This window comes from Chelonia mydas, chromosome 1 (assembly GCF_015237465.2).
Source record: "Chelonia mydas isolate rCheMyd1 chromosome 1, rCheMyd1.pri.v2, whole genome shotgun sequence".
In the NCBI taxonomy this organism is placed as follows: Eukaryota; Metazoa; Chordata; order Testudines; family Cheloniidae; genus Chelonia; species Chelonia mydas.
The window spans coordinates 322,838,401-322,851,251 of NC_057849.1; the positions used below are offsets into that span (position 1 = coordinate 322,838,401).

Consider the following 12,851-nt stretch of genomic DNA (forward strand, 5'->3'; position numbering starts at 1 on the left):
TGACGGTCAAGTGCCTAAAGCTCAGGGATGTCAGTAACCCTCAGGAAGCGGCTACAGAAGAAAAGAAGGGACAGGAGCAGGTTCCCCAAACTGCTGCTCCTCCCCAACTTGTTGAAGGATGTGCGGTGGTAGATCTTCGTCTTCTCCCACTTTCTGTTTGGCTTTCGAAGGGAGTGGGGTTTCTGTCCGTCTCTACTCTGAGTGCTATTACTCTTTTGATTGAGCCATTTAAAGTCTATAGCAGGGGGTTCTCAAACTGGGTTTTGTGACCCCCCCTCGGGAGTTGCAAGTTTGTTATATAGGGTGGTCATGAGCTGTCAGCCTCCATGCCCAAACCCAGCTTTGCCTCCAGTGTGTATAATAGTGTTAAATATAAAAAAATGTTTTTAATTTCTAAGGGGAGTCACACTCATAGGTTTGCTGTGTGAAAGGGGTCACCAATACAAAAGATTGAGAACCAGTGGTCTATAGCTTACTGCCAGTCAGCCAGTGGAGAGCTGCTCCACTTCCAACTGTGCAGGATCTCTGTGCATGTGTGCTACCATCTCCCTAACACCGACTCTAAGGACCGAATCCTGCACCACTGAAGTCAGTGGAAATTTTTAACAGGGACTTCATGAGAACAGGAGTTGACTCAAAGCGTGTGGGAATGGGTCAGAGACATGGACTCCCACCCCTGGGCTGGAGGCAAGCAGTGGTATGTGCACAACACAGCCACCCCTAGGGGATGTGGCCCTCTCAGTGCGCCCGTAGCACTCTGCCAGTACAGATTCAAACTGAGTCCAGGGGCTGAAGTTGGAATTGAGTTAAGCCTAATGCCAATGGAAAAAAATACTTCTTTTGTGGCACAGATCTTGTTTTAATTAAAAATTGAATTACCCTGGCAGTCGATTTCAGATTCACATATTAAATACATATATGGAGAAGAAAGGAAAAACTCCACACAAGGGCCAGGTGCTTTTAATGAAATGTAACCACAAATGTATAAGAGCAAGCATATGCAGAAAGCTATAACAGCCTGGATATCTCATCAGTAGTGTAATTGTTAGAAAGAACAAGAGACAAGTTCAAAACTGCCAACCAGACTTTCTTTGAAGTGGCTATGTAGTCAGGGAAAATGTCTCTCACAGCTTAACATCTAGGCTCTAAGACTGTCCACTAAGGTAGGGTCTAAATCTAAAACTTTGGTTGACTTAGCTACATTGCTCAGGGTTGTGAAAAATTCATCGTTGGCTATCCCTTGATAGAAGGATGATGTCTGCCAGAGGGGGAAAGGTCACTGATGAGATTTAAGATGGTTGAGGAGCCCAATCCATGCTCTATAGGTTTTTCTACATATATGACAGGTGGTTGCTTGGAGAAAGCACAATGCTGGCTGGGATGCTGTATGCATTCCTTCCTCCTCTGCCGTTTCTCAGCCTTTAGAGCAAGGCAATTCCATTTAAAATGGATTGAGGCTTCATGTATGATGTGAGGCCATTGCAGTCTATGGCCAGCCAGCTCTTCCCAATTCGTGAGATCAGTGCCCCAAAATTCACACCCCTGAGTGACGTACTTAAGCCATCCTAAGCCTCGGTATAGACATTGCGAGGTTGACAGAAGACTTCTTCCATCAACCTAGCTACCACCACTTGAGGGGTGGATTTACTACAGCGACAGAAAAAGCCCTTCCATTGGTCTGCAGCACTGCAGGTGTACCACTGTAGTACCTGTAGTGTAGACATAGCCTTGGAGGATAAGGAGGGCTAGGAAACTGAGATGATGTAATTGGCACCTCTCCAACTTTAAATTACTGGGAAAGAAGTCCAAAGATAACAAAGATAAAGATTTCAAAGAAACCTTTGTTTTAAAAGATGCTTTTATCAAGGTCAGTATGGTGAGAGAGATTTAATGTAGACAGGAAAGGATGGGGGGAGGTTAAGTGAGGGGGGAAAAGCACAAGACTCCTCCAAAAATGGATAAAACCATAAAGCCTTTCTATCAAAAAGTGTAATTAGCACTTTAAAAAAAAAACTGAGAAAATTGCTCAGGGGTCAAAGTGTGCATGTTGTGTGTGTGTGTGTGTGTGTGCATGCACAAAAGTGCTAGAATTCTGCAGCAAGCCCCGTTTCATTTAATGAAGATGATTGGAAGTGAATTAAAGCCAAGTTAGATCTCAAAAATAATTGTAAATGGGAAATCATCCTATGGAGATTTTTCTAGTGGGATCTCAGAGATCTGTTAAATGTATTTGGCAATGATCTGGAAGAAAAATGTTGCCGGTAAAATTTGCAGATAACACAACAATTGGTGGAGTGATAAATAATGATAAAGACAGGTCAGTCCTACAGTACAATCTTGGTCATTTGGTAAGCTGAGCTCACTTGAACAAGATGCACTTTAATATAGCCAAATGCAAGATCTTACTTCTAGGAACAAAGAAATTACCGGTATGTCACACTTACAGGATGGCAGACTGTATTTTGGAAAGCAATGACTCTGAAAGAGACTTAGGGGTCACTGTGGGTAAACCAACTGGATGTGAGCTGCCAGTGCCATGTGGTGGCTAAAAACTAGTATGGTCCTTGTGTGTATGAGCAGGGATGGAGATAAGGAGGTGCTATTATCACTGTATACAGCATTAGTAAGATCCATATTGGAATACCATGTCCAGTTCTGGTGTCAACACTCTAAAAGGACATTGACAAATTGGAAAGAGCTTAGAAAAGAGCTACAATAATAATTTGAGGTCTGGAAAATCTTTTGTTCAGTGAAAGACTAAAGAAGCTCATTTATTTAGTTTCTGTAACAGGTGACCTGATGGTATATAAAGTACCTATATGGGGAGAAGATTTCTGATAGTTGAGGGTAGAGCTGGTTGAACAACAGATTTTTTGGTTTGCTGGCAGTTCTAAAAAATAAAAATAAAAATCTTTTCGAGTCAACCCAAAACCAGATTTTTCAAAATTTTCAGTGAATTGAAAAGTAAAAAACAATTTTAAATATTTTCTTCATTCCAAAATGAAAACTTTCATTTAAATTTAAATGTTTATATTTTTTTAGATTTAAAAAAAATAAAATGTAAACAAAATTTCAAAATAAAAAGCCTTTTCAAATAGACAAAAATGTTTTGTTTTGAAAATGTCTAAATGAAACATTTTTGGTTTTGTTAGAATTTTTATTTGAAGGGCAGTTTGTAGGGGGTTTTTTAAACTGAAATAATTCAGTGACACTGACATGATTTTGTAAAATATTCTGATGTCATTAAATCTTCATTTTTTGCCAAAAAAGTTTTGGTTCAAAAATGTCATCCAGCTCTGGTTAGAGGGCTCTTTAACCTAGCAGACAAAGGCACAACAAAATCCAGTGGCTGGAGGCTGAAGCTATAGATGTTCAGGTTGGAAATAAGGCACACATTTTCAACAGTGAGGATAATTAACCAATAGAACAATTTATGTATGTGGATTTTCCATCATTTGCAGTCAATATTGTATGTCTCTTTCTAAAAAATATGCTCTAGTTCAACCAGAAGTTATAGGGCTGATTAGGATTTACTGGGTGAAATTCTGTGCCACTTATGGGTAGACTGGATGATTATAATGATGCCTTCTGGTCTTAATATCTGCAAATCTATGATATGTCAAGGATAATCTGTGCCTCTGTGATTGAGGATGTGTGTGTCGAGTATTTAATACTCAAATTCACAATCTGGGAGCCTGGTCAATTCCCTGCTGCTTTTAGATGTTGCAGTAATGGCCTAAAAGGTATTTCCCTCTCTCTCCCCCCCACCCCCTCCACCTACCACCATCTGTTTCTGGGTAGAAGGTTGTGGTTATTTATTACAGATACACACTTAACTATGATCATCCATGCCTTAGTGTCACCTCTAGATTACTGTTCACAGGTTTATTCCTTGAATTTATCTGGAATTTGAAGCTGGTGCAGAATTTGTCAGCCCACTTATTAAGCTGTGTATCTCGCCCTGAGTCATTGTCCATGATAAGCACTAGCTGCCTGTTGCCTCCTGAGTGGATTTTAAGGTGTTGGTTTTGATCTACAAAGCCCTAAATGATTTACTTGAGAGACCACTTTTCTCTCCGAACAGCAGTTGCAATCTCTGAGGATAGTCAAGTTGGAGCTCCCTTGGTTTAATAAAAACAACGAGGAGTCCGGTGGCTCCTGAAAGACTAACAGATTTATTTGGGCATAAGCTTTCATGGGTAAAAAAATCCACTTCTTCCGATGCATGGATCTGAAGAAGTGGGTTTTTTACCCACGAAAGCTTATGCCGAAATAAATCTGTTAGTCTTTAAGGAGCCACCGGACTCCTTGTTGTTTCTGTGGATACAGACTAACACAGCTACCCCTCTGATACTTGGTTTAATAGAGAGGATGCTGCTGAGTATTCTTCACGAAGGTCTCCCATTTTAAAAATCACTCCATCTCTGGTCCCACATAGCTGGAATCAGTAGGGTATGTTGCAAAGGTCATCTGTTCGCTTTTGAGGAAGATCTAGAATTCTCAGGAGAATGGCAAGGGGGATTTTTGTTTATTTTCTATGCTTGGTCATTGTTGGTTAGGCGAGTAAGAGGTTAAGCATAATTGCTAGAGTTGCATTTCATAAGAATTGTACTTCAAAACATTTGTCAAAGAAGCCTAGAGCCAGTGGCATCTATTCTTATCAGAACTGAAATAAATAGAACTGAGAATAAATACTAGCTCAGTATGAACATTTTGAAGTATAATCACATAACATCTAACATGAACATTTTTATACATGAATGTACTTTCGCCATTTGCTTTCCTTTTTAATCAGACTCACAATATGCTTAGTCAATGTGACTGTTTTCTGAGTTGAAGGGTCAATATTTGAAGCAAGTGATGAGAAACAAGGTATTTGCTTTTGATAACTACATTATAAAGGAAAGTTTAAACATTTACTGTTTAATATACCATGTATAAAAGATTAAAGATGTAGTAATTCAGTTGAGTAAGAATGCCTTTAGTTTCAGGGAACAATTCCAGTTACTTCAGAGAGCAAGCTCAAAGGTGTTAAAAATAATGGAACTCTGCACTAATTTGTAAGCAACAACAAAAGGGATCTGAGTCGAAAAAAGGTTGCTGCCCGCTAGTGTTGTTGCTTTGTTTTAGGGATACAATTCTTTTATCTAATGATGAACTACAGTGAATTCCAAAGAGTTGTTTATGTAAGACACCCACATTCAAAAATACATAAAAAGTTGTTGCAACAAAATGCAAATGACTTTAAAGTGATAGAACTCTTATAAACAGTGTTAAATTTGTTGGTAGAGTTTTTTGCATTCTTTTAAAGATTATGGGCCAGATCCTTAATTTGTTCAAATCTGTGAAGATAATGGAGCAACATCGATTCACGAAAGCAAAATGTTGTAGATGTAGATACATTACATAACACTATTAAAACATTGCAATGAGTCATTGAAATATACTGCTTTTTATCATACCTTTCTGTCTTTCTCTTAGGAATTATGTCTGATCGTCAGTTTGGAAATCAGTTTATGTGCAGTGTGGTTGCATCTCATGTGAGTCATCTACCAACGACAAATCTCAGTTTCATTTGGATTGCTCCACCTGCAGGAACAGGCTGTGTGAATTTCATGTAAGTTTGTGGAACAATTATCAAAAACAATAAGGTTCTTTTATCGTTGAATGGCTAAATAAATATAATAAATACTAGTTCAGTATAAATATTTTGAAGTATAATCACATAAATCTACCATGAACATTTTTGTACACAAATATACTATGCTGCCATTTTCTTTCTTTTTAATCAGACTAACAGTATGTTTAGTCAATGTGACTGTTGTTTGCAAATAATTAAACTGTCCAAACTGTCTGCACTATAAACTTGCAAATATAAGGATTATGGGCTCAGTCCTGAAAAGTGTTGAATTCAACAGGAATTAAGAGCACTCAGCATCTTGGAGTTGACCAGCACCTGGCAGAATCAGGCCCTTATACTTTAAGGCCTGAAAGAATTAAGGTAAACATTTTCTCACTTCACTTCTTGATGCCTTTTCCCATTTACACAGGTTTGGAGGTACCCACTAATCTTCACCATTCCTTCCAGTTCATAGCGGCTTTGTAGGTCTTGGGGTTCCAGTCCTTTTTTCTTCTAACTTCTCTTGACAGAGTCTTTCCATCATATCCTCAGTCTTCCACATCTTTTCTTGTTGTTATCTTCTCCCCACGCTTTCTTTGCTTGTCATTCTTTTCCAATTCATATCACATATGCAGCCCACCTCAAATGTGCACTCTCCAGCCTATCTATCACTGAGAGTCCCAAGTCCATCTTTCTCTAATTTTTTCCATGCACACTCTGTCTATCCTCCACTTGCCTGCCATTCTTCTCAGTATATTACTCGTGGGAGAATTCTGTGTCACTGCGCACAGGCAGAATTCATTTTTTTCCCACAGAAAATACATTCTGCCCAAGAAGTGCTGCAATTCTGCCTTTTGCCCACCAGAAGCTGCTACGGCATCAGAACAGCCTGCAGCATGAATGCTGCCAGCTGTTCTGGCACCACAGCAGCCTCTGGTGGGCAAAAGGTGGAACTGCAGCATTTCTGGGGCAGAATGTATTTTCTCAAAAAGGAAAGAATCATAATCATAGAATCATAGAATATCAGGGTTGGAAGGGACCTCAGGAGGTCATCTAGTCCAACCCCCTGCACAAAGCAGGACCAATCCCCCAATTTTTGCCCCAGATCCCTAAATAGCCCCCTCAAGCATTGAACTCACAACCCTGGGTTTAGCAGGCCAATGCTCAAACCACGAAGGAGTACTTGTGGCACCTTAGCGACTAACCAATTTATTTGAGCATAAGCTTTTGTGAGCTACAGCTCACTTCATCGGATGCATACTGTGGAAAGTATAGAAGATTTTTTTATACACACAGAGCATGAAAAAATGGGTGTTTACCACTACAAAAGGTTTTCTCTTCCCCCACCCCACTCTCCTGCTGGTAATAGCTTATCTAAAGTGATCACTCTCCTTACAATGTGTATGATAATCAAGTTGGGCCATTTCCAGCACAAATCCAGGTTTTCTCCCCCCCCACACACAAACCCACTCTCCTGTTGGTAATAGCTTATCTAAAGTGATCACTCTCCTTACAATGTGTATGATAATCAAGGTGGGCCATTTCCAGCACAAATCCAGGGTTTAACAAGAACGTCTGGGGGGAGAGGGGGTAAGGAAAAAACAAGGGGAAATAGGTTACCTTGCATAATGACTTAGCCACTCCCAGTCTCTATTCAAGCCTAAGTTAATTGTATCCAATTTGCAAATGAATTCCAATTCAACAGTCTCTCGCTGGAGTCTGGTTTTGAAGTTTTTTTGTTGTAATATCGCAACTTTCATGTCTGTAATCGCGTGACCAGAGAGATTGAAGTGTTCTCCGACTGGTTTATGAATGTTATAATTCTTGACATCTGATTTGTGTCCATTTATTCTTTTACGTAGAGACTGTCCAGTTTGACCAATGCACATGGCAGAGGGGCATTGCTGGCACATGATGGCATATATCACATTGGTGGATGTGCAGGTGAACGAGCCTCTGATAGTGTGGCTGATGTTATTAGGCCCTGTGATGGTGTCCCCTGAATAGATATGTGGGCACAGTTGGCAAGGTAACCTATTTCCCCTTGTTTTTTCCTTACCTCCCCCCGCCCCCCCCAGACATTCTTGTTAAACCCTGGATTTGTGCTGGAAATGGCCCACCTTGATTATCATACACATTGTAAGGAGAGTGATCCCTTTAGATAAGCTATTATGAACAGGAGAGTGGGTTTGTGTGTGGGGGGAGGGGGGAAGAAAACCTGGATTTGTGCTGGAAATGGCCCAACTTGATTATCATACACATTGTAAGGAGAGTGATCACTTTAGATAAACTATTACCAGCAGGAGAGTGGGGTGGGGGGAGAGAAAACCTTTTGTAGTGGTAAACACCCATTTTTTCATGCTTTGTGTGTATAAAAAGATCTTCTGTACTTTCCACAGTATGCATCCGATGAAGTGAGCTGTAGCTCACGAAAGCTTATGCTCAAATAAATTGGTTAGTCTCTAAGGTGCCACAAGTACTCCTTTTCTTTTTGCGAATACAGACTAACACAGCTGTTACTCTGAAACCAATGAATTTTCTGTGGAGAAAAAAAATTTCTGTGCAGGTGCAGAATTCTCCCAGGAGTTGACGTTCATCACAGTAGCTTGCCCACAGACCCAGGTTAAGACAGGCACAGTGGGGCACATGGGGCTGCTGAGCTGGGAGACCCAGGAGATGCAAAATCTGTGTGGAAGAACGTTCCCTGCTGGATTTTTTCACCTGTGTCTGCTCAGACGCAGGTTTCCTGTTTCCTCCCTTCCCCTTTCTGCTTAATGACTCTGTTTACTGCTTAAATACAAATTAATGCAAACACATACTCCTTTGTTAAGGACAGGCCTGTTTGACCAGTTTGGTGCTACATGAGTTTTGAACATACATTTTTAACATCGTGTGGGAGAAGTTTATAACTTCATATGCAATGTTGCTATGTATATTTCACCATGATAAGATTGACCAGCAAGTTATGAGTTTTCAAATGATATCTCACAAGGCATACATTCTACAAAGATGAGTACAATAGTATGTATAGTGCAGATACAAGGATGCATTCTGTCACAAGCAGATCATCAACATACATCAGTTTTCTCTGTCTCCACAGGCTCAGTTATCTTACTAATTAACTCCATAGGTAGGATGAAGAGAAGTGGACTCAGCATACTGCCTTGTCTCAATCTCAGTCACCTCAAAACTCTCCAAAATTCCATGTATTGTTACCGTCTTCGCTCTTGACCCTCAGTACGGCTCCTCCATCATCTCCATTTCTTGCAGTCTCCCTCCCATCCATTTCAGTACTCCAGACACCAGCTCATGTAGAACGAAGTCCTGCTTTCTCAAGAGCAGTTATGTGCGGTGTAGTTGTAGCCATGTCAGCCCATGGATATTAGTGAGACAAGGTGGGTGAGGTAATATTTTTTATTGGACCAACTTCTGTTGGAGAGAGACAAACTTTTGCACCACACAGAGCTCTTCTTCAGATCCTGGAGAGATACTCCCAACATCACAGCAAAATGCAAGGTGGAACAGATTGTTTAGCATAAATAGTTAGCACATATTGTAAGGGGACCGTTCAAGGTAGAATGTCCTGTTAATAACTCTGCAGTCAAAGCACAAAAAGAGGGGGTTAGTGGGTTATAGATTGTTGTAATAAGCCATAAATCCAGTGTCTCTGTTTAGGCCATGATTTTTAGTGTCTAGCAAAGTAATGAATTTAAGGTTCCAGGCTCATCTTTTGAAAGTGTGCAGGTTTCCTTTCAGGATGGGGACTGATAGGTCAGATATAGAGTGATCACTTTGTGCAAAGTGTTCACCCCTGGGTGATTGGGTGTTGTTCTCTCTATTTATCATTCTTTCAAACTTCTATCTCACTGCAAATATTGCATGTATAGTACCCTTCCCTTCTTAAAGCCGTGTGTCCTTTCATATATTTTCCTCCACCTTGCACCTTAACCCTTACCTCCAAAACTCTCTCAAGAACTTTAAGAGGCTGATTTAGCAGGATGATGCCTTCATAGGTGCTATGATTCTTTGCACAACCCTTAACCTTTCAAAGAGGGACAATCAGTCCTGTTCTCCAATCATCTGGTATCGTGAGGATGCCAGGAAATGCGTACTCCTCTGTGAAGACACTTTATTCCAGTATTTCTAACTGCCCAGTTATCTCATCTTCATCAACTGCTTTACCATTCTTCATCTTATTAAGTGCTTTTTCTACCTCCTATACAGAGATCAATACCATTTGAGGCTTCTCCGTAATTGTCGGTGATGGTTGCACTCACAACTCTCTCTTCTTATTTAACAGCCTTTGGAAATACCTTTTCCTTACCTCTACCATCTTTTTAGGGTTCATCACCACACCGTTCCCATCTTCCAGACCTAAACATTTCTTGCGTTTTGTTGTTCTGTTTTTTTGTCTAACCAAAAACCAATATCCTGTCATCTTTCTCCAGCTAACATTTTCCAGTGAAACAAAAATGGGGTGGGGTTGAATTTGTAGGTTCATCCAGGGTTTTGAAAGCCTGGTTTTTGAGTAGGAACTGAGTTCTTGTAGCCATCGATCATATTGTGGATGTAAATGATCAACTGATAATTAGTTATCCAGTGACTGTTTATATCACTTTCATATTTCCACTGACTTTGTGTCCATTCATAATCCTAGGTATTTAGTAACTGACAGCTCTGTTTTGATATTGTCCAGATTCCAAGTCTTGACATAAAACAGAATAAACCTATCATACTGAAATATCAGAAAATCTTAGCCAACAACTTTATATTTTTTTCTTTTGGGTAATCCAGCTTGCTTACTACATGTAAAAAAAAAAAAAAAAAAAAAAAAAGGATATTAATTCTCCAACTGATTCTCTCCAGTAATTTTGTTTGAAAAGCCTGAATCATTATTAGGTTATATTGTGTCATATTAAGTGCTGTCAAAGTTGCAAAGCATAACATATCCTCATATTCTAGCAATGTAATATAATTTTTGTATGTCACCTTAAAAAAATTTAGAAAAAGCAATTTCCATTCATCCAGCCTAAAGTTCTGGTAAATTAGGTCTCTGAAGGGAAACACACCTACAGTAGGGTTGGAAATAGACATATTTCAGGCCTGACTCATTCATAAAAAATATTAAAGCCAGACTGTGCCATAATTAATAGGTGAACAATTCGAACAGTTTGAGGTTTCTAAGGCTTTCTACATGCATGTCTCTTGTCACTCAAAATAGTGGCATCTGTTATGCTAGTCAAAATTAATTGTGCTGTCTGTGTTTTAGATGAGGATTTTTTTCCTTTCCATCACCGACAAGCTGCGCGTATCAAAGTTCCACATACTGTGACTGAAATCTTAAGTTGTTCTTATATTTAAAACAGTGGGTGGGTTGGTTATTTGGGAACATAAGTGCAGGTGGGGAATGTAATGACTACTGATAGGCTGCTTTTTAAATTTTAGTCATTAATACTATCCTCTACTAACAATGCGGCATTCTTTCTATTCTTAGGGCACAGTGAGCATAGATTGGATTTTAATATATCACAAACTGCAATGACAGTGAAGATATATGTCCCTATCCTATTTTTTAAAACCTCAAATGGTAAATTGGAATCAGAAAGTAGTTAAGATTAATGATGGTGGCCTATTCAGAATATATACATGCCTCTTTATTTTCATGATTCAACCAGAGATGTTTCCTACAGCACATAGCATTGCACAGCAGCTGTGCATAGTGACTCGAAGGAAATTTACTGTTACATCATCGCAACTTCTTCATAATATTTATTATTTGTATTATCATAGTTTTGAAGGTTCCCTTTGTATAATGGTTCCTCCTCCCAGCTATAGAGGATGAATTAACAGTATAGAAACTGTTAATCCAGCTCTAGTCCATGATCGTGTCTATACTTTGAGTTAGCTGGGAGGAGGAGGTCATTATACAAAGAAATCCAGAGCAGGATAAGAAGACATTTTTTCTTCTTCCTACCCCTATTTTATTTCCTTTCCTTCTCAGATGTTTGTTTGTCTTCTTTTAAAGGATTGCTCATGAAATAATTGTTGGTCCTACCCAAGTCTGGGATTTTCAGGTCATTTATAGGAGTGGTGACTTTCCAAAACATGTTTTTGCTAGCATTTTGCATTGAATTCCTATATTCCTGAATCAGTATTTTGTATAATTTTCACTTTCAAGGAGAGCTGGAGGACAGGTCTATGAAAAGCTAAAAGTTACTATAACTGCAGATTTACATTTAAACAAATTTAGGGTGGGTTTTCAAAAGCCCTCAGTGCTGGCATAAAACTGTTCCCACTGAAACCAATGGGAGTTTTCCCATTAACTTTAATGGGAGCACAGTTAGGCCATCAGTGATCACTACTGGAAACCCCACCTTTAATTGTTTGTATAAACAGTTAATGTATACACTAGGGAAGGCATCTGTCCTAGGAAAATGTAAGCAATTTATGTTTCTGAATCATCATCAAACATCCACTGTCTACTGAGCACCACTGCACCAGCCAGAGTGACCACAATGACCTACATCGTGTAGTGAAGTTCCTGGATCTGGCTCAGCCCTGTGAATCCATGAATCTCTGGAGCAGCCCTGTGGGCAGCAACAGATAGGAACAGTGCATGCACCCCTTTACCTATTGATGGAGAGCTTTACAGCATGGTGAACTGGGGCATTTTTGTCCATCCTTGTGGCATGTCTGAAGAGCTTACAATGCTGCTTTTCGAATATAATGAGCAACTGAAGGAAGGCCAGATCTCTGCAAGATTATTACATTTCTCTCAAAGTCAAACCGCTGTATGCTCAGGATTTGGTGTTGACTGCACGTATGGAATGTCTCTAACCACTCCAAGTCTGCTTGTAAAAGGGTCCTGGTTTTTGACCAGTATAGTGATAGAGAAGGTATATAGGTTTGATAGAGCCTGAACTTTGTCTCAGCATGAAGACATTTTTGCATCCATAAATGAGACATGGACTTCATGTGAGGGGTGGTAAGATCTATTTCTCAAAGAAAGTCCAGTTTGCTGCAACCACTTGAGCTGTGCTTGGGTTCTGGTAGCCCAACTCTGAGGTTCTGGAGCTTGATCGTCTGCCATGAGATATTCAATTCCATAGTGCGGGCAATGTCTTAAAGACCTTGGAGGATGTGGCTGAAATTCTCTGACTTCTCTGCAAGCCAGGTAGTATCACTGGCGTAGTCTTGGTTGGTGAACACTTCTTGACCAACCTTGATTCCA

General features: G+C 39.8%; 1 protein-coding gene across 2 annotated transcripts in view; it reads left to right on the forward strand.

Moving 5' to 3' along the window:
- Window positions 1-12,851, forward strand: part of RELN (reelin) — a 463,371-nt gene that overhangs the window by 129,185 nt on the left and 321,335 nt on the right. For both annotated transcript variants that reach the window (XM_037889192.2, XM_037889193.2), the window contains exon 3: window positions 5,482-5,617. In XM_037889192.2, the coding sequence (XP_037745120.1) occupies window positions 5,482-5,617 (136 nt within the window). The remainder of the gene's footprint in view (window positions 1-5,481; window positions 5,618-12,851) is intronic.